The sequence below is a fragment of the Eptatretus burgeri genome, chromosome 11, assembly GCF_056783735.1.
Source record: "Eptatretus burgeri isolate ZD-2024b chromosome 11, Ebu_testis_v1, whole genome shotgun sequence".
NCBI classification, from domain to species: domain Eukaryota; kingdom Metazoa; phylum Chordata; class Myxini; order Myxiniformes; family Myxinidae; genus Eptatretus; species Eptatretus burgeri.
In genome coordinates this window covers 80,212,563-80,238,689 of record NC_140971.1, presented here as the reverse complement: position 1 = coordinate 80,238,689, position 26,127 = coordinate 80,212,563, and the positions used below count along the sequence as shown (strand labels likewise).

Here is a 26,127-nt window from a genome sequence, read left to right as displayed (position 1 = left end):
ACACACACACACACACACACACACACACACACACACACACACACACACACACACACGGCCTCTCCAATCCCAATTGGTGACAATTACCCTCGGGAGTTCGAGTTGTAACCTTGCTCTTCCAGTCCAAAATTGAACCAGACTGTAGCAGAAAGATTCACCACAACTACAGAGCCATGACAGAAGTAAATAGACATCATGATTTTTAAAGAATTTATTTATTTAACATTTGAAGTATGAGTGCGTGCCCGTAGGTGCGTGGCCGTACGTACACACAAACAAACAAAAAAAAAACTTTCAAACCGCGTGACAGAAACAACCACACAGGCCGTTCCTTCACTCCCACGTGCCCGTACATGCATGGCCGTACGTGCAAAAAAAAAAAAAATTCAAACCGCGAGCCAGAAACGACAACCACACAGGCCGTTCCTTCGCATAACTTCGCGTAGGCCGGTGCGCGACCGGCCGACGATGACGTCACGGGCCGTGCCGGTTACGATGGGGAAAGGCGCCTTAGTTACCGTGGCGTAGGAGTGGCAATGGTCAATGACAGTGAATGTCATGGCAAGCAAAGACAGGGAGGTAAACTTGATTTTAATTTTGATTTTAATTAACTCTGTGTGTAAGTATCACAGCAGTTGTTACTTTAATGCAAGCGATAATTCGTGGAATGCATGTGAACATTCCGTACGGGCACACACCACTTCCGGATAGTGATGACTTGCTGTATTCCAATAATTTCTCGATTTCTTATGCGCATTTATAGATAAACACAATGCCCCAATCCAGTCGTCGTTTATGAGAGCGAAGGAACGGCCTGTGTGGTTGTTTCTGGCTCGTGGTTTGAAAGTTTTTTTTGGGGTTTGCACGTACGGCCACGCACGTACGGGCACTCGAGAGCGAAGGAACGGCCTGTGTGGTTGTTTCTGGCTCACGGTTTGAATTTTTTTTTTTTTTTTTGCACGTACGACGGGCACGTACTAGTCATTTTAAATTTTCGCTGTACTTCGACGAGCCCCAGATATGACCATCCCATTGGTGTTAAGCAAGTACACCAGAAATGGTGTCTCCCTCTCGGAAGTCTACCTGGATGTTGGTAATGACTACATCCGCTTTCCGATTGCAGACGTCAATTAAATAAATTACGAATCCTACCATGTTTACACGAGGTAATCCCGCAAAGTTCAAAGTCCATTCACTGGCAGGGATGATCGGGGATGTCGAGTGGAACGCACACCCATCCACGGACCCACATCATCAGAAGTTTTTGTTGATGGGCTGAAAGATATCAACTTTTTGGACAAGTTGTTCAAGAAGTTCTCCAAATTTTTTGTTGTGTAGAGGTACACCCCTTTCTCGCAAGTATGTTTCCAAGTGTTTTTGGCTTCTTTCCGAAGCTTTGTGAGTTGTTTCATGCAAAATTCCTCATCTGTCATGCACGATATACGTTCAGCTGCCCCGATGGACTGTTGCAAGGGCTTTCTGCGTATGCATGCTGAGCATTATGGGGTGGATTGTCATTTTGAAAGTTGCTTATTCTGGGTGACTTTATGCAATTATATCCATACATACATTGGGAGCATGCGCCACAGCGCGTCGCCATCCCCCAGGCAGATGCCTGGCCCACCCTTAGGGATAGGACATTCCAGGCACCTACCCGAAGGGACCGCCTCAGGTTAACCCGAGGAGACCGTTGTCTGGTGGACGACACTTCAGCATCACTCCGACACACACTACACTGTGTATTGCAGAGTGAAGTGCTTTGTGGTGTCCGGAGTGCAAATCCTGCCACCAACCTCCTAGGGAAGGTAACCAACTGTAGGAGGACAGCCGTAGACACAGTTGGCACCAGATATGGATGGCCGTTGGCTCACAAGGAACTCCTCTACCTTTTGGCAGGTCTTGAATTTAATTCTGCTGAGTGTCCATATCTACACCCTCCACACCAGGGAGCCAGTTTAGTTGCCAACACTCGACCACCAACAGGTTAGTATGGGTTTTCGGCCATGAACCTCCTGCTCCAATGTACCATGCCTTCTGTTTTTTTGCCATGAGCGGCCAGCTGACCGTGACTCTCCGCACCGAAAGAAAAACAAAATCCGTTCTTTTTCACCAATCGTGGCTCTTGCCGACCCTCATTGGCCTACTATATTTCTGGGGCTATGTGCTCCTCTTTTTACCCCTATGCCACGGATGCCAATTCGCATCCCACAGGCACCGAGTTGACAATAGTTTCCAAGTGTTCAGAAGCCGAAAATACTTGGAAACGTCGGGATTCAACTTGGAAACGTGCTAATCCTATGACTCAGAGCAACGTCTCAACACTTCCCTACACATCCCTGTGGGTGCAGCTCCACACACCTCAGGTGGTATGTCCTCACTCGGCACAGGCACGTCCTCGCTCCTTGCTGGGCAACAACCACACACTACTGACGATGATCCAGGCCATTTTTACATTTAATTTTAGTTCCCCTTGTTCCTAATTTATTCTTGGTCTCTAGTTTGAGTCAAATAAGCATTCATATTGGCCTCTTTGTCTAATTTGGGAATGACATTTGATTCTCTTGTTCTTGTTGATGGATTAAAAAAAAATATATATATATATATATATATATATATATATATATATATATATATATATATATATATGTAGGAGCAGTTTATTCATAAAGGTTTTACTCCTCAGTCTGATGTCTTTTTCTTTTCATTTCCCTTTTCAAATATGTTGTTCTGATCCTATTAAGTTTTTGTTTTGTTTTTTTTTTTCTTCTTCTGTGCGTAGGATGATTACCGACGTACAGCTGGCAATCTTCGCGAACGTCCTTGGTGTTTCCCTCTTTCTGCTGGTTGTGCTGTATCACTATGTAGCTGTAAATAATCCAAAGAAGCAAGATTGACCAAAGCAGAGGTAGAATTCACAACCTGCAAAGGTTATTCAAATATATTCCTTTACACACTGTATATCCATCATTTCACGTCCATAATTTTATGTTGCAGGTGTAAATGATGCCGGCAACAAACATCGCCCTCCCCCCCCCCCGCCTTTCATGAGGGTCGATTATGGATCCAGCGCTGGACACTATTTGGAGAGCTTGCAATCTCACCGACCAGTTAACACACACACCCAATAACCAAATGACCGTACCACGTTGTAAGTGGAGTTTTCCACAATAACAGGCTTTGTAAATCTGCCTTCAAGAAGTAGTGAACAAGAGTATCAAATGTGCTAAATGAATGAATTTATTCATTGTATCAACATGCCAATAAAATCGACTTGGTTTAAAAAGAAAAAAAAAGATATCATTGGCGTTGCAAACGCATGGGTTTCGCAAGTGATAACGGTGATTCAAACTGACATTTATTTTTAGTACGATCATCTGTTGCTGAAATCGTTTTTGAGGATGGATTGAAAACCGACAAATGGGTGTATGCCCCAAATACACAACAAGGAATCGCAGCCAGATACCTTACGAGGGTGGGACCACTGCTGTTCCAGATGGTTGACTTGAAAATGTACAATTATGTTAAATACCAACATTCGGTCCTGTCATACAGTTAATCAATAGAAAATAAAAAAGCCATTCTTTCCATCAATTGGTGACGTCACGTGTTTTATACGGAATTTTAAAATGACTATTATATATATATATATATATATATATATATATATATATATATATATATATATATATATATATATATATATATGAGATATTAACTCTCATTCAAAGTTTTTGTTAAATTTGTAAAGTATAAAATGCCTCTATGGAAACCTCCTTTTCCAAAATGGTGTATTTTATGAATGTATTTAAAGTGTTTGCAACACTTGAACAACATTTATTGTGCAATTCTACTGGAGTCAACGTGCAGATCTCTTGATTTTATTTGGCCAAGAAAACCAAATGGCTCAGGAGTTGTAAGTCATGGTACAGGTTCCAAAACCTGGAGGTGGTGGGGAACCGCTTGGGCAGTGAAATTGCGACAATCCCTTCTTCAGGGCCTTGTGTAGCAGGCTGGCCTTGGGTAAAGGCAACAAAGGTGGGGAGAGGAGTGGATGTGAGGCCAGCAGACTGCGGGAAGTGAGAGGCCGGGTGACTCTGCTCCGGCAGGGGACGAGGCCAGACTGTGTGGAGAGGTGTCCATAGCGTGATGCTTTTGGCAGAGAGAGGATGACTGAGGGTGGAGCACGCACAACGTGACGAGGGGAATCTGAGGAGCGTCGGCTGGCAGTGCTTGGGGACTGGCCAGGGATGGCAGTTGAGCCACTTTCTCCACGAATACTCATAGCTACCTTCAAGTTCTGCCGGCGTTTGTCTTTCACCCGACCATCTAATGAAAAATAAACAGCAAACATTATTTAAAACTTTAATGGCCACTTATTCCGAGGTGTGGGGGTGGCCAGGCGGAATCTTGATCCAAGTGGTTCACGAATCGGCTAGCCCGGCCTGACGTTCAACTAAGAAGTTGAGCAGGAATTTGGAATTTGACCATGGTGCCGGGGATAGCTCACCTACTCTTCGGGAAGGACACCGTGGGATCTTTAAAGTCCACCAACTAATGCCAGCAAAGTGGACACTGGTTTTACATCCATCCGAGAGACGGCACACACATTAATGAATCAGCTTGCCTGTGAAATGCTGGTAATGACAGTTTTTATCTATGTCGGGATTCAAACCCAGGCTAGACAGCTTAGAGGTGAGTGTGCATACCTCTAGTCCATCCCATCAGCCCCAAAAATTTAACAACGCTGCAATAAAATGTTAAATTCCATAGGGAGCTGAAAATACAAAAGTTTGGTCGGGGATAAGTGCTAAATCGCTGGGTAAAAAGATTTACAAGGGCAGCATTTGCAGTGAAAGGATTCAAGTTCATGTTCTTACCCTTCAGTGAGGTGAACCGCCTCGGCCCACTCTTTTCTGGGCTCAAACCGGATGTTTGCTGTTCTGACATCCCACGAAGAGACTTGGGTGGCGATCCATAGCCGGCTCGAGCTTTGGCCAACTTTGGCGATCCAAGAGCCACGGGAAGGCTGGGTGAGCCACGAAGCCAACGTTGTGGAGAGTTTGAAGCACTACTTGTGTTACTGCTTCCAGCACCACCCGTTTCACGCATCTTGGACAGGCATCCCTCAGAGGTGGAATTCCCAAGTCTGCTGTGTACAAGACACCACAATCGTTTCCTTTCTTCAGCTGTTCAATCGTGCATGCTCAAGATATTTCCCAGAGGAGCTTGCAGTGGATGATTAAATATTTACCACTATGCAATAAACACTACCTCAAAGGGTTATTGCCTCATTTGTGCTCAATAATCATCCAGTTGGAGATTCATTTTCCAAATTTTCTTCTCACTTTCAACTCTCCTTAACTGATAGTTGTACAAACTTGCGACCTATACATTTGAGGTTTATGAATCAAGCAGAAAATCTGTTTCATGTTGATCAGATACGACCCACGCCTTGCCGATTGAAATATCATGGGCCCTTCTTGTGTATGCAGCACAAGGCTTGGGGGGGGGGGGGTAGCATCACTGGTTGAGAGAGTGTGGCTGTGCTGCTGATGCACTGCCCTTCAAGTCAGGGCAGGAATTTGAAATTTGTTCAGGGTGCTGGTGATAGTCGCCTAATATTCACAAAGGACACCTTGGGATCTTTAATGTCCACTAACTCTGCCGGCAGGCGAGACGCCCAGTTTAACGTCCATCCTAGGGACGGCACACACACCTGAATCACCCTGCCTGTGAAACACGGGATGACATTACAGCTGGGTCGAGATTCAAATCCAAGCTAGATCGACAGACAGCTTAGACGGCAAGTGTGCATACCTCCAGGCCATCCCGCCAGCCTGGGCCTTGTTCAGAGAGCTGATTGTATCAATTCATCACAAAAGATATGAATTTGGTTCTCAAAATCCAAAAACAATTTGGTTTGATGTGCAAGTGTCATTTAAAACTATCATGCAAAATATTTTCTAGGGGAAGTTTTTCATTCATTATAAGAATTGAGAGGGAGGGGGTTGTTTTCCAGACATCTGGGATTAAAGAAACAACTTGTACTTATTAGAAATAGGCAAATCATTTGAAAAAAAGTGTTGCAGCACCTGCAAGCTTCTGCACGTTGGATAATTGTTAAAGGCCCTGTCACACCTTGACGTTTCAGCCAGCGTATGGCAAGGTATCAAAATGTATGTAAACCGCTGGCTTACGCTGAACTATTGATGTTTTTTACAGTTTTGGACGTATTCATAACGAGTTGGACGTATGCATAACATATTACTAATGTACACAGAACGTTTCGATAACATATAGATAACTTATACCAACGAATGCTGAGCGTGTTGTCGGCGTTCACAACCTATGCCCAACGATAGTCTAACTTATGCATAGCGCGTGGCAGCGTATCACCGACGATCATGTGGCGTAGCCTATTAAAAGGCTGCGGCTCGACGATTCAAATCATAACCGCACTAGACAACGAAGTGTCAAGCCGCTGGCACACGTCGAATACGTTATGGGTAAGTTTTGTATACGTTAAGAGCACGCTGAAGCACACTGGCACAAGTCGTAGTACGCCTAGTACGTCGACAAATTTTCAGCATGTTGAAAATTTTTCGATGTATCCAGCCTATGACGCACACGTTCCGCATACGCTGGCATAAGTTGTAGGCACGTTACGTAATCGTTAACACACGTTACTTGTAAGTTACTCATAAGTCGAAACACGTCGAGGTAATGTTTAGCGTACCCGAAACTTATTTCTAACCGATGAGTAACGTGCTTTGAGCCTATGTGTAACGTATCTCCAACGCACATTGATGTATGTATATGTATTTGACGTCTTCCGGACGACCACAGAACTTACTGAACGTGGTACTAACTTACAGCTACCGTATAATGGCGTATTGGCAGCGTTTAGGGGAATTGGTATATAAAAATGGGGTTCACACAGGAGGAACTCATCAGTGTTCCAGACTCCATTATTTTTTTTTTCTTCGGCATGACGGTGATGTTGACACTTCGATTTCTAGTGCGGTTATGATTTAAGTCGTTGAGCGGCAGCCTATTAATTATATTATATTATTACCGCACTAAAAATCGAAGTGTCAACATCACCGTCATGCCGAAGAAAAAAAAAACCCATGGAGTCTGGAACACTGACGCTAAACATTACCTCGACGTGTTTCGACTTATGAGTAACTTACAAATGACGTGTGTCAATGATCGCGTAACGTGCCCACAACTTATCGCCAGCGTATGCGGAACGTGTGAGTCGTTCGCTGGCATACGTCGAAAAATTTCAAGCATGTTAAAATTTGTCGACAGCTCGGCGTACTACGACGTATGCCAGCGTACTACGACGTGTACCAAACTTACCCATAACGTATTCCACGTGTGCCAGCGTTTTAGACACATTTTTCATACGTTTGCATACGCTGGCGAAATCATCAAGGTGTGACAAGGCCTTAAACAACGAAAATGAGGATATAATATATAATATATATATATATATATATATATATATATATATATATATATATATATATATATATATATATATATATATATATATATATCACAACCGCTCTAAAGTTTTAGAACATCCCCATTTTTCCAGTTTTTACTGAAATTTAAGCAGTTTAATGTTTCAATGTACTCTGAAATTAAAGCATAGAACAAATAAACAATTGCAGATAAAAAAGAAATCATGGAATCGTTTTGTTGAACAAAATTTAATCTAAATTTTTGACTCATCAAAGTAGCCACCTTTTGCAGATATAACAGCCGAACATACTCATGGCATTCTTTCCACAATGGAAATCAAATATTGTTCGGAAAGTTCTTCCCAACACTGTTGCAGAAGTTCCCACAAATGTGTTGCACTTGTAGGTTGCTTTGCTTTCACCCTTCTGTCCAGTTCATCCCAAACTAGCTCGTTGGGGTTTAAGTCTGGAGACTGTGCTGGCCATTCCAAGATTTGAAGCCCACCATCTTGTTCTTTTCTTCTAAGGTAGTTCTGGCATCGCCTGGAGGTATGTTTTGGGTCGTTATCTTGCTGTAGGATGAACCCCTGACCAAGTAGGCGTACACCAGAGGGTATTGCATGGCGCTGCAAAAAGCTGTGGTAGCCATTTTGGTTCAGGGTGCCAGTCACTCTATGCAAGTCGCCAACTCTGGATCCAGCAAGAGCCCCAGATCATCACGCTTCCTCTTCCATGTTTGACAGTTGGTGTAACACACTGAGGAACCATCCTTTCGCCTATTTGACAGCATACAAAAACCCTGCCTGATGAACCTAAAATTTCAAATTTTGATTCATTGGTCCATAAGACCTTCTTCCAGTTTTCAGTTGTCCACTGGTGGTGCTTCAAAACCCAAGCAAGCCTCTTTTTCAAATATTGCCATCTTAGCAATGGCTTTCTTACTGCCACTCGACCTGTCAAACCTGCAGCTCGAAGTCTTCTCTTCACAGTTGAAACTGAGACTTCCTTACTTTGAGTGTTAAGCTGTGTTTGAAGCTGCTGTCCTGTGAGCCACCTATCATGCAAGCTGTTGACTCTCAGAAACTTATCTTCTGATTGTGTTGTGGCTTTGGGTCTCTCAGACCTCTTCCTGTCAGAGTTTCCTCCAGTTTCCAAGTGCCTTTTGATGGTGTAGGAAACTGTACTCACTGACACCTTGGCTTCTTTTGCAATTTCTCCAAAGGAAAGACGTATACTTTTAAGGGTTATCATGGTGTCTGTCTTCCTTTGTTAATTGTCTTTTTCTCACCATTATGATAGCAAAATACTACTTCCTGCAGTGCAATATTGTCCAAATAATGCTTCAGCGTGTGTGACAACACAATCTTTTCCAACATTGCTTTTATACAGAAAGAGGGTTTGTAACTAATCAACAAAAGTTGGGACACCTGTAGTAATTGTTTGCATCAACGTTCAAGGCTTAATTTACTTCCATTGCTGCAGAACAGCTGCAGTTGCTAATCCATTACTTGTTCCCAGAAAAGGGCCTTTTTTAACAACTCTGAAATTTACATTATTTTTCAGTTTTTGGTAACCTAAACTTTTTTTTTTAACCTCTGGCAGTTTACCGCTTAGCTTTTTACCATTTCAGGTTATTCAATGGACTTGAACTGCTTAGATTTCAGTAAAAACTGGAAAAATGGGGGTGTTCTAAAACATACATATAATCGGAGAGAAAGCAATCAAAGATGCTGTTTAATAGTTTCATCAACACAAGCAACTTGTACCGTGCTGCTCCAGGTGGCATGAGCTTCGCTGCTGCTGCGGCAGCGGCATTGGCACGCCAGGAACGGACGCGTTTGAGCAGCCAGGAGCGCAGATTGGCAAGGTTGGTGTGCTCGGAGAGGATAAGCCGAGGCCATGGGTTGCACCCATACAGGTCGAGTACAGCAATGGCCATGGCTCGCCCCACCTGGAAGCGAACATGGTATGTGGGAAAGGTGGTTGCAGTGTATTGGCGAGGCCCATGATGTTAAAGCAAAGCTGTAAACTAAGCATTTCTGGAAATGAAAGGCAACCTTTCAATGAGTCGCAATGATGTATTGTTTTTAATGTGCAAGATACATTTCAAATATTCCAATTTGAAAAAGTTCGGCAAAACTTTTATGCAGACAGGCATGCATGGCTCTTTGGCAGATTTTCATGGAAAACTTGGTCGATTTTGTTTATTTATTTACTCTGCTCTCACCATAACGATATAAACTGAGGCTGTTTAGATTCGATGTCCTATCAATGCTCAACTAAAATTACATATTTTTGCTTTCTTTTCTTTGATTCCATTTGGCATGTTAGAGTATTGTATAACACAACTACCGGTAGATGGTCATTAATCTAATATTAATTAAAACAAATGAAAAACTTGAGTGAAGTCAATGGTGTGCCATCAGAAATTCCTACGCTTCTCACCGAAAGCACAGTTGAAAGATGCCAAAAAGTTCCACCAGGAACGACGCAATATCAAATTTTGAGTTAAATCCCCCCCCCACCGTTTTGACCCCTGTGACCCGAAGTCTCCACCCCTGGGACAGGAATCGGGGGGTCAAATCTAAAAGATCAGAATTCTTTCATGTGTCCCCTAATGTTGAGTGCATATACAAAGTTTAATTAAAAACTGGTTGAAAATGTGCCTGTAATTGCATTTTTTGGTATTTGACCTTTTGACCCCACCCCAGGGGACAGGGCCAAAATGATACTGCTCTTGCATATTCTTGTCATGTGGTGATCATAACTGAGTTTGGTGAACTCCACAACTGTTTAGGCGGAGATTGCATGATGGGCAGACAGACAGACAGAGCTGATCACAATATCCCCCCATTTTTTTTTTCAAAAAGTATGGGGATAAAAACACCTCGGCACAGCACGAGTTTTCCATGGTGTGTGTGCTCTCTCGCTGTCTCGGTCACACACATATACACACACACCTGTTCATATATCTCAGGTGTGAACCTGGGTGGGAAGGTGGGTGCTGGAGGAGGTGTTGCACGGCCGTCGTCATAAGAAGCAGGAGGAACACAGCCAATGCTGCGCCCACAGTTATAGTTACATTCCATTGTGTAACTAAGTGGAGCACAAGAGTGAGGATCATTACAATTGTTTAATCAATGAAATATCTTTATTCAACACAAAAATAGTGAGACTTTTTTTGATATCTGGTTGGGCAGACCGCGTTACATCTCCTTGCCTGTGTGTGATGCTGGTGGCTTTGTAGATGGCCACTCTGCCGCTGCCTTCCTTTGACTGCCCATCTCTTTTGTCCCTTGCGTACATATTCCTCTCCGAGAAGTTGCAGGCAGGGAAATCAAAATGTGCAGTGTTCATGGAAATTAACTTGGGAAAAAGCATGCTCTCCACCTGTGAGTACAGACAAATGAGGAGACATGACTTCACACGCTGGACGCTTTTGGATGAACCGGTGGCTGATGCCGTTTGGTTGGTAGTGTGGGTGTTACAGACCTGGTCGGCATCATTCGGTAAGCAGTTTCCGTACATGAAGCAGCCGCGTTTCGATGCATGCCCGTGGAGATCAACGTAAAAGGCCAGGCCGCTGTCCTGAGAAACGTCCTCCGTGTCTGGCTCCTTGACCAAGAGGGTGAGGACTTTACAATCACTGTGCCCTGCATTCTCGCAAAATGTGCTGGTCTGGCACTGACACCGTTTATTTGTCAGCGAAAGGTCCACAGTAGAATCCCTTACCGTCCCATCATCTTCGACTTCGAGCAATGTCTGCGAAGCTATGGTTCTGCATGGCTCCTCGCATGTGGGGCTGGCAGGAGGCTGAGATGTCTGTGGACCGAGGGGGTTTAAGATGCTGCTTGAACATTCATCCAGAAGCGCAGACAAGTCAGGATGAGAGAACCTTTCAGGGTCTAATCCTTCAAGTCTTTCGTCGTGCTGCATTTCACACACTACAACCGTGAATAGAATAAAAAAAAACATGCAGCATTTCCAATCGAGGAACCCAAAAAAGTGGGAGGAGGTGAAAATACTCATTTACCTTCAAATTAGAAAGGTCATATAGGCCATGGGCTAGATAGGGCCACCGTGCACCCCCCCCCCACCTCCCAACAAAACTATGTTTTTTTTGAAGTGTCTGGATATGCTGAATACGAATTTGAATGGTAACATTGAAAATATTGGGATGCACTACCTCTTTTAGCCTCATGAAAAGGGGTACCCTCAAAAATTAATTTTCATCATTTGTGCCAAAAGCGATTTCCGTACCCAATCAGAATGGCTTTCTGATTACACTGTCAGACGATTACACTGTCGTCTGATTAGACGACCCATTACACTGTCAGACTACACATATTATGGCTTATATGAAACATAATCTCATGCTGGTTCCATGTATGTGTCAAATTAATATATCCAAGAGCTTATATAACATGTTGAGTACATGTACTGTATCATCTTATTAACTGCCCATTACTGTGTTGTAGAGTTTTCAATAAAGCTTATTTTATCCTGTTTCTTGTTATATATCCTGCTAAATAACCATGAGGTGACATGCCAATGCCAACTGCATTCCACTTGATGCCAAAATGGGTCCAATATCTTGGATACCTGCAATGTTATCACATCCTAAATTGCATATGGTTAATCTCATTGTGTTTGTTTAACTGTGACCAGAGCCTCCATCGAGGTCAATACCTGACACAGAAATGACTTGGTGCTGAAGAGAAAGCTTGATTTCTCATGAACAAAGATATCCATATGGAAATTGGTATTGTGTGAATTTTTTTTCCTCCACATAATTATATTTTTAATGTGCAGAATAAGGCCATTGGAGCAGTAGTACAGACACCTCCCCCTCAAGGAACTTCAACAACAAATATTCATTTGCAGATTACTTAAGAATTATTCCCATCATTTACATTGAAGCCAACAGGTTAGTTAAGACACAATTCATTTATTTTGACATTAACATCAAATATGTAGTTAAGTTTTCTCTTTTCGGTCAAAGACAATCACTTAAGTCAATTATGAATAGCAAAATAACTATCAATTTTAAATTTAATCACAGATATGACATTTTAATTTTATTTAATGTTGGCTTTCTTATCTATTTGCAGACTCACAGAGGCTGAGTGCAATCATGCAAAGTGATGTCTAACCCAATGCACTCATCAGAACGTCAAGAGAAAGAAGGCCCCCCCAACAAAACACTCGAAGGATGGTGGCAGTGGAGGCCAAGGGACAAGGCCAAAATCCAGGTGCATCATACACATCCCTGGGCTTCAGTATGGACCTCTCGTGGAATTATCAATAAGTGCAGAATCCGATGAAAGACTTTCCAGGTTGAAGGACATACGTGACAGGAGATCGTCTCAGCCATTAGAATCTGTTCACTGAATGACTTCTCCCTGTGACCTCATACCAATCACCATTACTGAAGGTGATGGATATCACAGAGAATGTTACCAAAGATTCACTATGAATCTCAATCGGCTTTCCAGTCATTATGATCCATCTGAACCATCATGTTCCAAGTTAAGTCAGAGGGGCTCAGCTGGTGACAAGGTACTATTCTCACCCGATTGTATATTCTGCCACTCGATGGAACAGAAGAAAGTGAAAGTCAAAGGGACATGGACTACTGAGGGCTTAAGTCAGTTTGAGTTTGATGGATGGACAACGGTGCTCAAAACTGCTGAGGACAAATTAGATGAGAAGTTGCTGATCAGAATTAGAGGCCATGATTTGTTTGCTGCAGAAGCTAAATACCACAAATCCTGCAGGGTCCAATACACACAAAATGCTGACAAATGGAGAAGTACAAACATAGAAGACAAGGAGCAACAAATAAAAGTAGCAGAGGCACACAGTGAGGCGTTTGGTGCTGTATGCCAAGTAATTGACAGGGATATCATCTTCAGCAAGAATATGATGAAACTGTCAGAGCTAACTGAAATTTATATCTCTCACCTGAAATGCACCAACTTCCCCAATCCCAAATTTCGTGGAGAAAACCTCAAAGTGAAGCTGGAGAAACATGACAAATACAAGGACAGACTGGCCTTCTGCACACTAAACAGAAGAGGCAACTTCCAGTCTTACATTGTCTACAGCTCTCACCGTGACATGAGTGACAGTTCGATGTGCATATGAACTTGGTTCTAGGGACATGTTCCAGGATGTTGGAAATTACCTACGTCAAGTGATTCTAGAGAGCTTCGCAAAAGCTGATGACTTGAAATGGCCTCCATCTGCCTAGGACCCTGGAATCATGACAGCTGTAATTCCATCACAATTGGAAAAAAATTTGAATTACCTGATATCAGGCAAACCAACTCCTCACACGTTGAAAGTGCACAGGTGCGTGAATTCAATTGGGCAAGATATTTGTCGTGCAGCATTGAATGGGGAATGGAAACTCCCGAAGCATATGCTCATATGCATGACACTTCGTCACCTTTTCAGGAGCGAAAAATTGATAACTTTGCTGAACCGAATGGGACACTCAGAAAACTACTCATTCTCACTAGAGTTGGAAACTGCCCTTGCTCAGGCTGTTGCTGAAACATCAAGTCTACTGTCAACGCAAATCATTCGATCACCAGGGGCCCCTTCCATTTTCCACTCTGAATTTGATAATTTTGACCAGTTACTGAACAACCTCACTGGAATGGTCTCAATCCACACTGCACATGGCATCATGCTACAGGACACAGAAGGCAAGCCAGGGGATCAGGAGAGTGAATTACCAGGTTGTGATATGGAAGAAGGCCCACATTGCCAACCCTGATATCCCTGATGCTGGTGACGGACACGGTTGGGCACTTGCCAACCAAAACTGGGGCCTCTCTGGTATGAGGGGTGTGTTCTCCCACAGCAGTTGACAGATATTGCTGAATCAGTGAACACCAGTGATGATGGAGATGATGAATCAGATGACGATGACAGCATACCAGAGGACCAGGAGTACTCACCTGGTGACAGCTCGGAGTCTGACCAAGATTGAAGAACATAGCTGAACCATTAGCTGTTGACATTGATTGAAATGGATGACAGTAACATCTCATGATATTGTTACTTACCTGATGAATACAATGAAAATGCATGATCATGATAATATATCAACAGAAATATCTTGAAATATGTATATGAAAGATATACTGTGTTATCGCTTGGTAAAAGGAACAATGTTACAGACTGTTATTACCTACTATATGTAAATATAATGTTGGTTTCAATCATTGTTTGTAATCAGAATTTGGGAAATAAGTATGAAGGTAGCACATTTTCTATGTATCGTAAAATACATTATTATATTATTTAGAGTGGGAAAGAATATACCAGCGATATTAACATGAAATATAAGGGTATGTTCTTTTGAACATATGAGTCCCCTAGGACTATGAAGCTATCGTTCTTGTTGTTAAAGGCCGTTATGGGAACACAGAAAAAAGGGGCTAAAGGTTTAAACGTGTATTAAACAAGCAGCATCATCATGGTTGGCGTCTCGCAATATAATATATTAGCGCGATTAAAAATACCGTTCTTTTCCTCGCATCTTCATGTCTGTCAAAAAACCAGTGTCAAGGTGCACAACTACAGCTTATAACCTATCCATCGAGGTGTTTTTCGGCCCCCCTGCTTTCCGGTTTTCACGCCACTGTCCACACAAAATTCATCAATCAATTCTATACAGAGGAACTCAATAATACAGAGGGACCGGGGGACTCAATAATGTTCTCAGCAATTTATTTTATTTTTAAAACCCAACCCTGCTTTTGATTTTGTGAATACCGTTCTGTTGTTTATAGTGATAACATCATGTGTGTTCATGTTATCTGGAATAAATTGTATTTGGATACTATATATATATGGATAACAAATTAAGTCAGATTCTTATTCTGGACTATTTGGCAGAAGAAAAAAATGCCTTAAAAATAAGCTTTATTGAAACTTCTACAACACAGTAATGAACAGTTAATAAGACGATACAGTACATGTACTCAACATGTTATATAAGCTCTTGGATATATTAATTTTAGACACATACATGGAACCAGCATGAAGTTATGTTTCATATAAGCCATAATATGTGTAGTCTGACAGTGTAATGGGTCGTCTCGAAGCCATTCTGATTGGGTACGGAAATGGCTTTTGGCACAAATGACGAAAATTCATTTTTGAGGGTACCCCTTTTCATGAGGCTAAAAGAGGTAGTGCATCCCAATATTTTCAATGTTAACATTCAAATTCGTATTCAGCATATCCAGACACTTCAAAAAAACATAGTTTTGTTGGGAGGTGGGGGTGGGGGGGGTGCACGGTGGCCCTATCTAGCCCATGGCCTAATAGAATACGATACCCCACATCGTGTTCAAATATATTCCATCTATTTTAATGAAACAATAGTTTTTTTTTAAATCATTTTAAAAAATTCCAGAAGCTTAGCGCTTTTGAAGCACTTATATACCACCTTATTTAACATGCCCATGTACTGCAAAACTGGATGTTTGTGGAAGTGCGAATAAGGTGATTAGTGTTTTCCAGTGTTCAAGTATGTAATTCAATTTTAATAAAATAAAGACTCCAAAAGTAATCAATTAATTAATTCCAGAATTTACCGTCGACGCAGTGTCTATTACACTACCTTATTTAATACGTTACATTAGTTCTTCACAACTGTTGTTTGTGTCCATTATAACATAGTTAAAAACAGTAAGTTTCCTGTTTGGAATGATTTTCAATTTTGTTTGACTGCCAGGCAGACAGACACAGTAAGATATTATCTGACTCCTCTCTGCGCATGTGCGATCGGGATGAAGTCGGAGTCAGAGTATTGTTAAACTACAGGTTCGTTTTGCGATTCGTGTTCAAAATATAACAATGAATAGAAAATAAGTTCTTCCTCGATCATAAAATGGCATTTGTGGTTAGACAGATGAGCGGATTGAACGGACGTGAACTAATTCCTTAATTAGTTCATGGTTTTTTTCACAGAGGAACAAATTCTTCCCTTTTCTTAAAAAAAAAAAAAAGATTTCATGATCAGAGAGCAGGTGAGACTTGTGGACTGTAGATTAAAAAATAATAATAAACCAATGTCACCCTCAGGGTGACCCGTATCTTGCCAAAAGGTGACCACGTGTGACTTCTTTAAGGTCACACTGAGGTGAACAGAGCTGCTATTCACCAGGAGCGACTCCTTGAGGAATATCTGCCTACGAGAAATTCCGATGAGAATCGTTCTACAGAGTAACCATGAAAAATATGCGTTTGCCTCATAACGTCACCAAATGCCATCATAATGTCTCAAGCTTGACATATCTAGAAAGCACTCATCGAGGTGTTCAATTTGAGGTATTACATGATATGGTTCCTAAAACTTGAAAATTTGACCTTGGGGTCAAATATGTTTGACCGGAGGCGCTAACCATGAAGGTCAAGGCCAATCGCCACCAAAAATTAATCAGCTGAGCGCCAGACCATGAACTATATTCCCATGAAGTTTGAAGACGATCCGATCAAAATTACTCAAAAAATAAGGGTTTCGTCAACTCCCCTGATTTGCGACAAAGTGACCTTGACCTTTGACCTTGACCTTCCAAATTTTGTGCGCTGAAAGGGACCTCTATAGGACTCTGATATGCAAAGTTACAAAAATTTCCAATGATAACTGTGCTCTGTAGAATTTTTTATACATGATTACAGACAAACAAACAAACAAACAAACAAAAAACATACAAGCTGACTAACATATCTTGCAAAAACTTCGTTTTGGCAAGATAATAAAAAGACCATTAGACATGTAGTGGACCTAAATATCTACCAACAATCCATTTTGCATCTGCATCGTGCAGGACAATTTGGACATCGTGGCAGAGAAAGGACAATTTGACTGTTATTTGATCTCGATGATTGGCTTCTTTCCAATAAGATACAAGAGACTGGACTTCAATTTAATACCCATTAATAAGATGCAAGGGTTGACAGGATGGACTGGAGGTACACACTCTCGCCTCAAAGCCGTTTAGCCTGGGTTTGAATCCTGACCCAGCTTCAAACTGTCATCTCAGTGTTTCACCGGCGAGGTGATTCATCAGTGCGTGTGCCGACCCTCAGATGAATGTTAAACTGGACGTCCCGTCTGCCAGAAGGAGTTGGTGGGTGTTGAAGATCCCACGGTGCCCTTCGCTAAGAGTTGTCAAGCTATCCTCGGCACCATTAAATTCCTGCCCTAACTACTGCTGGGAGAGGGACGGCAAACCGCCCAGCATGACCCTAACCAGGAAACTGCTTCAGCAGCACCGACGTCTGTAACCGAGTATGGTACATTGGATTGGAATATTAAGCAAACCAAGAAGACTCCGTAGCCCTTAAACCATCAATAATAAAGTCCGTTTATAAACATATGGCCATTTAAATGCAGAATTGTGTTTTTGCTTATGTCGTATAGAATCTGCAAAGCCATGAAATTCATGCCTTTTGGTCAAGAGCATTGCATGTTTGATACACATTGGCTTTTGAAATCTGAGTTAAGGTGATAAACTGAAGCATAATGACTGATTACATACAGAGAACCAAATCAACAGACAAGCTGGCTCACGGCATGAGTCCATCGATTTGGTTTTTTGTGTGGACAGAATTTTTTGGGGGATAATGCAAGAGTCAACCACATTGCACTTACCGCAATCGGTGCACATCTCCATAGTATTGGGATTTGGAGCTATGGGACTTGCTGCAGAGTCCGAGTCCGTTAAATCAACTGGGGGTTCTTTAGACCGAAGCATGTGAGCAGAGCTGGTGGAGGGTAGCGAGACACCGCAGCATGTCAAACCCTGTTTTACACAACCCACATAGCTCCACGGAGCATTCTGCAGTGGAGGCTCCTTTCGGGCTCTGGTGTACGGAAAGCATTTTTCACCAGATGGAGCAGGCAAGGGATCCTAGGGGCCACACGTTGAATCTGATAAACACCACCGCAGACCTGGCGGATTTTGGTTCTTTGCACAAAAAAAAACATACAGAAAGAATGAGAGTGAGTGACAAAAGTCTTCTGTTAACCCCTTCCACGAACTCAGCATTTATATCCCACACTCTTATTTTGATATTCATAATCTCAGAACCTGGAGCGATGACGTTTAACACGTTGTGCCGAGACATGAAATATTGCAATGGATGGATTTTAACGTGAAAAACCATGAAGCTATGCATTTCTGTGGATTTCCACAACTCTGAATCCTACCCAAGTATATGAGTGTTAAACATCCATGATGCAGTTGGTAACAGTACGAACGTCGATTCACCTTCCCGAGGTGGGGAGACTTGTTTGAATGGAGCGAAAAGCCAAGGGCAACTGTGGACAGACAATAGTTTGTGTGGTATCGCATGATGAGCGTCTTGGCGGCAAAAATAGATGGGTGCAGCTCAGGATCGGGTGACAGGTACACACGGTTCAAATTCACACCACGCGTATCAGTCCTGAAAAAGCAAATCACTTTAACCTTGGATTGGACAAAAACAAAAAAACATTATTACATTCATTGAACACTCATATTCTTCGATTTCAGAAAGTGTGGTTTTAACTTATCTTTTTCGAAAACTTGTACAGGAATGAGTAAGTCATTAAAAACGAGATATTTTGGAACAATTTGCAGAATGGGAAAACAAATCCTTGATTCATAGGTTTGGAAAATATAAACCCCGACGACGTTGAAAAGCTTTTTATGTTCTGGGTTGGAATGATGTTTCTATCTGAGCACGAACAGACTGAAGCCCGGTGTTGGCTTCGCGGTTAGGATGGATGGCTTGGGATCCTCGGGTCCTGAGTTTGAGCCCCATCTACCACTGAATTAACATCAGGTGGGGTTGACTCAGCCTGTCATCCTCCCTAAGTTAGCAAAATGAGTACCAGTGTGCTGGTAATAGGGGCACTGCATCAGCAGCATAGCTGTGTCCTGAACCAATGATGCAACCAGCAGCCACATGGTTGCAGGTGTGTGTGTGTGTGTAATATGAGAATCCCAAAGTAAAATCCCATATGCTGTGTCATTTTGTCCATTGCCTCATAAAGTCCTTGCAATCTTCTTCATGTGTATGGCAGCTTGGCTGCCAGGGAGCTCTCATTTTGTTGGGGCATGACTATGCCGCTGATGCTGTGCCCCTACACCAGTACACTGGTACTCATTTTGCCAACCTCGGAAGGATGACGTACTGAGTCAACCCCACCTGGTGTTAATTCAGTGGAAAACAGGGCTCAAACTCAGGGCCCAAAGATCCCAAGCCAGCCACCCAAACCACCAAGCCAACACCAGGCTTAGACCTTGCAATTAATGTGATGTATGTGCAAGTACCCCCGTAAGCCTTGGTTCTTTCTTTCCCCACTCACCTGAGCCGTCTAGCCTGGGATGGCATCTCGGTCGACCCATAAACTGTCATCATGGTATTCCACAGACAGGGTGATTCACCAATGTGTGCGCCATCCCTCACATGCACATTAAACTGGGCATCCTGTCTGCCAGAATTTGTTGGTGGATGTTAAAGATCCCACGGTGTCATTCACAAAGATAAGGCAAACTATCGCTGGCACCTTGGCCAAGTTCAAAATTCCTGCTCTAACCTGCATGGGGTTGCATCAGCCCCACACTCTCTCAGCTCAGCCAATGATGCTACTCACGGCGTTGTACTGCATAAGAAAGAAAAAGGAGATCTGGAAACTAGAACGGCACTCAGTAGAGCACATACCTATCCCAGGCTGAACAGTTTATGTTTTGTATCCCACTGAAAGGCCAGATCCGGACCTTCATCAAAATTGAATTGATTCATCCTTGTCATACACCCAACTTGTTCACCAAGTTTTGTTGGAATCCATCCATAACTTTTTGAGTTATCCTCCTCATAGACAAACAAACAGACAGACAAACAGTGGTGAAAACATAACCTCCGTCCACCTTTGGTGACAGAGGTAATAAATAAATAAATCATGCAAACCCCCCACTCCCCTCCCCCTTCAACTCAGAGCTAATGCCCCCATCCCACTCACAACTAGCCCTTATGAATTTAACTTGCATGCTGCCCCCCTTTTTATTTCAAGCTAGGGCTCTGAAGGACAGCACTAAGACCTTGGTGAAGGCCACCACATGCCCAAGAGTTGAGCTATTGCCTTCCTGGACAAAAGAATAAATGGTTTTGTTTTGCAGTTCGTGAAAAGAAAATAACCAGTTTATTTGGATCCCTCCATCCATCCATTAGGGCCATACTCTGTGCAGAGCATTGGTGCTGCCTAAGCAGTCTCCTTGGCTATTGGCCATAATCCTGGAATGGTCACCACTCCGACACAGGATACCAGCAAGCTGGCATTCATTTTGCCAACCTCAGAAGGATGACAGGCAGAGTCAACCACACCTGGTATTAATTCAACAGCCATGTGGGATTTGAACTCAAGATCCTGGGATCCCAAGCCCACCACCCTCACCATTAAGCCAATACCAGGTATACAAAATATATGTGGAAAAAATTACAGGTCCAACCAGGAATTGAATCTAGGTCCTCGAGCAAACTGCACCAGTGATCTGCCATCTGAGCTATCTGGATGACCATAACTTGGATCCACGTACGGGAAACCCTCCAATATCGCAGGTTCTATTATCACGGGTTTCTACCAATCACGGGCAACCAATTGTGTTCCGATTCCTTTCGCAAGGAATTTCATTTCGACCAATCGTGGTTTTTGAGCTGATATGAGTTATCGTTTGCGTCTTGCGTGAACACATTACCTCCCATTACAAGCCTTGTCGTGTTTCTCGCATATCGTTTTTTTTTAATGAGCCCAAATGTGAAGTGGTCGGCAAAGTTAGTTCTACCAAAAGGCAGAGAAAGGTTATGGCGTTGGGCGAAAAGATCGAGTTTTTACATCACTTGGCTCGAGGAGAAAAAATCTGTATGATCCACCATTACAAGGTCAATGATTGTCCATAGAATCTTCCCCATTGTACTCTTTCTGATACGTAAACCTTCATTATCCTTCAAATCTTATTCCAAATGGTTCATTTTCCAACTCCGTATTCAAACCTTATTGTCAAACAGTTTATTTCCGATACCCAAATTCGAACCCCCGTTCTCAGACACATTCTCATGCACAGCTCATGAATCAAATTGAGGTGAAGGGATTTATAACGGAACAGGTTTTTAACACCGATGAGATGGAAGATGATGTCGTCTCATACCTTGGTCCCCAAGCAAGGAAGATCGTGGTTCAAGGTAAGGTGATTTAAGGATCATGTTGCTCTTCTCCGTTGTGGGTTGTGGCAATGCTGCAGGCACCTTCATTGCAAAGTTGATGCTGCTTTTCCATTCGCTGAATCACCTTACCCACTCACCCTTCTTCCCCACTCACGTTTCCCAGCTCACCCTTCCCCCGCTTCACTCCACCCTCCTCCCTCTAACAGCATCATCCCGAGATAAATATTGTGTTTTGTATATACGGCAGAGTACAGTTCGAGTACATAATATGTGTACAATCACCGACCTCGCTATGTTGTAATATATTAAAAAGGTAAGTCATGTGTTTTTGTTTAATTTACACTATTTTATTTACATGTTTATTTCAATGTTCGGTTCCTGGGCTTCAAGAAAATATCGAGGAAGATCGACAGTCACCATAAATATATATATATATATATATATATATATATATATATATATATATATATATATATATATATATATATATATATATATATATATATATATATATATATATATATATATATATATATATATATATATATATATATATATAATATATATATATACTAGTGGCGTGCACCTGAAATCCGGCTGCTTGGAGGCTTGGGTTGGAGGATCGCTTGATGACAGGAGCTCTGCACTGGGCCGTGCTATGAGAGGGTGTAGGACAGCCTGGAATCATGGTGAAACCCAATTCTTATCCCTGTGTCGTAAGAGGCGACCGGGGTTGCGTCAGGAAGGGCATCCGGCGTAAAACCTGTGCCAAATCAGTATGCGGATCATAACGAATGACCCGCTGTGGTGACCCCTAACGGGAGCAGCCGAAAGACGAACAACAACATATATATATATATATATATATATATATATATATATATATATATATATATATATATATATATATATGTGTGTTTATTTATGGTGACTGACGATCTTCCTCGATATTTTCTCGAAGCCCAGGAACCGAACCCCCACTTTCCCATTGGCCCTTGGTTTCCACGATCGCGGTTTCAACTATCACGGCATTTTCTAGGAACCTAATCCGTGCAATATTGGAGGGTTTCATGTACTATACTTTTCATTGTATCATTATAATTATTGGTTAGATCATTTAGGCATTATTGAAAATTAATAATGTCCTCAAACGAAGCGATTTAAAAAATAAAATGGAGAGAGAACAATAAAAGAAAAAGGAAAAAAAGTGTAGTGAAAAAGAAAGCATCTGTCTGTCTTTCTGTCTGTCCTTTTGACCATGATGACCATTTATTTTGACCATGCATTCGGTCATTGCCGATCTAATCTCAACCAAGCTTGACAGGAGGACTAAGGGGTCAGATGATGGAGGTTGCAACGACTTTATTTGCCCCCTTACTCCTGGGGGTTTTCTGCCTTGGGTGAAATTCGTGTTAAGATAGCGAATCATGGTGTTTTTGCAAGGTTACTTCCAATAACAAAAGTAACAAAAAAAGGGCAATCAGGGATTGCAGACCCTCACCAGGACTTGTTTTATGTGGCATTTGTGTAGTGTTTGTGTACTGGTGTGTTACATAATTAATAAGAGACATTATTAGAAATGCCACTTCATAACTGCTGGCATTGATGATCGGGTACCAAGATGTCCCGCTTTTATGCAACCCCGCTTTGATTGGACACTTGACCCTCACCCATGATGGTTTTTAATGTTGTTATTATTCAATTGAAATTAGAATGGGATTAAAATAAATTCAATTCTGATCAAAGGGAAGACAAAATAGGTACAGTCCTGCATTGGAGTCATTAGAAGGAGCCCAAACAAGCAAAAAGCAAAGATGAAGTCATCTGAGAAACCTGGATAGGATTTGCATTTCAGCTTCTACTCCTCTACCCTTAAACCCATCCAGGCACAGCCAAGTAATTTTTTTTTTAAATAATAATAAATAAAAATAAAAAAAGGAACCCATATCAAAAATATTAAAATTCTGGCTGCCAGAACATGTGTTCGATCAAGTTGAAATTTAAAACATGTATTCCCCATCACCACTAAATCATAATAGTGAAGTTTCACGTCGATTGATTAAGCAGTTCCAGAGAAAACATTTAATATTTTCTTCAATCCAATATGGCTGTCAAACCATGTGACCTATCAATTATTCCTTCACAAATTTGTACACCCATGCCTTGGGGAACATTTGTGTGAAGCTTCCCCTCGATCTGTCCAGCCATTCTGGAGAAGATTTGTTTAAGTTTTAGGGTAAATCCAATATGGCTGCCAAACCATGTGACCAATGACATCACTTTTTTGTGTGTGAGCCTTTTTTTCACATGTGTGAGCCTTTTTTTCCTCATGGATAGGGGGTCATACGTGTAAAATTTCACCTCGATCTGTGCAGCCATTTCAGAGAAGATTTTTGAAGGTTGCTTTTTTATTAAACAATATGGCTGCCGAATCACATGACCGATGACGTCAACAATTTTTTTTCTGTGGACCATTTTATCCCTAGATGACCCTCAAAAATTTTCACACTGATCAACTATAGCATTCTACATGTGCAATTATGGCATCATAATGAAGGCACCTATGATGTCATAAAAAAAATCCACACTTATTCCCCATGAGGTGTCCTTGCTATGTACCAAGTTTCAATTTTTTTCCTTTGTGCGGTTTCAGAGATACAGAAGTCCAAAGTTTTCCCATTTCTCCAAAATGGCTACCACACCACGTGACCTATGACATCATAATTATTATCTACATGAGTAGTTGCACCAGTGGTGAAAATTTTGTCTCAATCCGACAAGCAGTTGCAGAGAAAAACATTAAAGTTCTGTGCGGACAAACAAACAAACAGACCCAAATGTAATACCCTCTCCTTTGGCAAGGGTGATAACAACACTAATAATCATAGCATAATATTAATGCAATCAAAAAACAATATTGATACCAACTAGAGCATCCGCTTATAAGTGCAAGCAGTTATGCCGGGTACCAAACGATGCCTGTGCCAATGATGATGCCATCCCACACCACCCGTTCCAATGACGATGCCCCACGCCGTCTGTCCTGATAACAATGCAGTCTCACGCTGCCCATTGCTATGACGATGCCATCCTATTTTGTCGTTTTTATCAAACTATATTTCTCATGGCTATTCCATCCTAAGAACCTCCAATTATAACTGCAAATGGTGATTTCTGTGTGGGCGCTTACAAAACTGCGAGCCACGAGGAATAAAGTTTGATGAGTATGACGTCGGAGTTCACATGGTTTGGCAGCCATATTGGATCGACAGAAAACATTTTAAAATGTTTTTCTCTGGAAGAACTTCACCGATTGATGCAAAATTTGAAATATATGGTCCACTATCCATGTGGAGAAAGTTGTGATCACAATGATGTCATAGGTCACCTGGTTTGGCAACCATATTGGATTGAAGGGAAAAAACCTTTCAAAAATAATTTTCTCTGCAACCGCTTAAATGATGATGTTTTAGTTATTAACCTTTTATCACCATGGGTACTCAATGATGGACTGATAGTTTTGCATGCATTGGGGGAATGGTTTGACAGAAGATTTTTTTAACGTTTTAGCTCGATTTCCAATATAGCTGCCAAACTATGTGACGTATCACGTTTTACTTATCAAACTTTATTTGTCATGGTTAGTCGATCACCTATATATATATATATATATATATATATATATATATATATATATATATATATATATATATATATATACACACACATATGAAGTTTTGCATCAATCCATTTAGCGGTTTCAAAGAAGAGAATTTGTAAAGATCTGTTTTTTCAAATCTCATATGGCTGCCCAACCAAATGACCTATAACATCATCAATTTAAAACCACACTCACACCGAGTGGTCAATCACATTTGTGAGGTTTCGTTTTTCTATTGAATGTGGCTGCCAAACACATGATCAATGATGTCATAGTTTTCACACTATGTGCAGCAATGGCATTGGATCATATTTTTCAAGTTTTGCAGATAGGTTAAGCGGTTTCAGATCAATAATTTTAAAAAGATTTTCCTTCATTCCAATATGGGCTGCCAGACCACGTGACCGATGACATCAATGGTATATCCCCAATGGTAGTCAATGACACAGTTAAAGTTTCACGTCAATTGGTTTGGCAGTTTGAGAGAGAATTTTTTAAGGTTTTTGCTAAAATCCATCAAAGCTGCCAGACTACGTGACTCATGGCATTTTAGTGATCAATTGTATATCCCCAACTGTAGCCGATCATTCCTGTAAAGTTTCCCCTCGATCTGTTTAGCCATTTTAGAGAAGAACACTTTTGTAGGTCTTTTTTTCAAAAAAAACATGGGTGCCAATCCATGTCATTGATGATGTCATCAATTTTTTTTCACCAAACCAAATTCTTCGTCGATCACCCCAAAAAATTTTCATATTGATCGAG

The 26,127-nt window shown here is 41.7% G+C and overlaps 2 protein-coding genes across 7 annotated transcripts in view; one reads left to right on the top strand and one right to left on the bottom strand.

Annotated features, from left to right (window-relative positions):
• Positions 1–16,062, top strand: part of OST4 (oligosaccharyltransferase complex subunit 4, non-catalytic) — a 22,832-nt gene extending 6,770 nt beyond the window's left edge. For 2 of the 3 annotated variants that reach the window (XR_015049522.1, XM_085847151.1), the window contains 2 exons: positions 2,780–2,905; positions 2,995–3,591. Coding sequence is in view for 1 of the 3 variants with exons in the window: in XM_085847151.1 (XP_085703277.1) it covers positions 2,781–2,894 (114 nt within the window). In the remaining 2 variants the exon portion in view is untranslated. Of the gene's footprint in view, positions 1–2,779; positions 2,906–2,994; positions 3,592–9,251; positions 9,439–12,583 lie in introns of those variants that run through there. The other variant, XR_015049521.1, reaches the window with a different exon arrangement.
• Positions 3,220–26,127, bottom strand: part of AGBL5 (AGBL carboxypeptidase 5) — a 33,816-nt gene continuing 10,908 nt past the window's right edge. For 2 of the 4 annotated variants that reach the window (XM_085847148.1, XM_085847146.1), the window contains 8 exons: positions 18,770–18,944; positions 18,151–18,409; positions 10,965–11,416; positions 10,693–10,862; positions 10,433–10,568; positions 9,239–9,423; positions 4,878–5,149; positions 3,220–4,326 (listed from right to left, as the gene is read on the bottom strand). In XM_085847148.1, the coding sequence (XP_085703274.1) occupies positions 3,905–4,326; positions 4,878–5,149; positions 9,239–9,423; positions 10,433–10,568; positions 10,693–10,862; positions 10,965–11,416; positions 18,151–18,409; positions 18,770–18,944 (2,071 nt within the window). In that variant the 3' untranslated portion in view covers positions 3,220–3,904. The remainder of the gene's footprint in view (positions 4,327–4,877; positions 5,150–9,238; positions 9,424–10,432; positions 10,569–10,692; positions 10,863–10,964; positions 11,417–18,150; positions 18,410–18,769; positions 18,945–26,127) is intronic. The other 2 variants (XM_085847150.1, XM_085847149.1) reach the window with 2 other exon arrangements.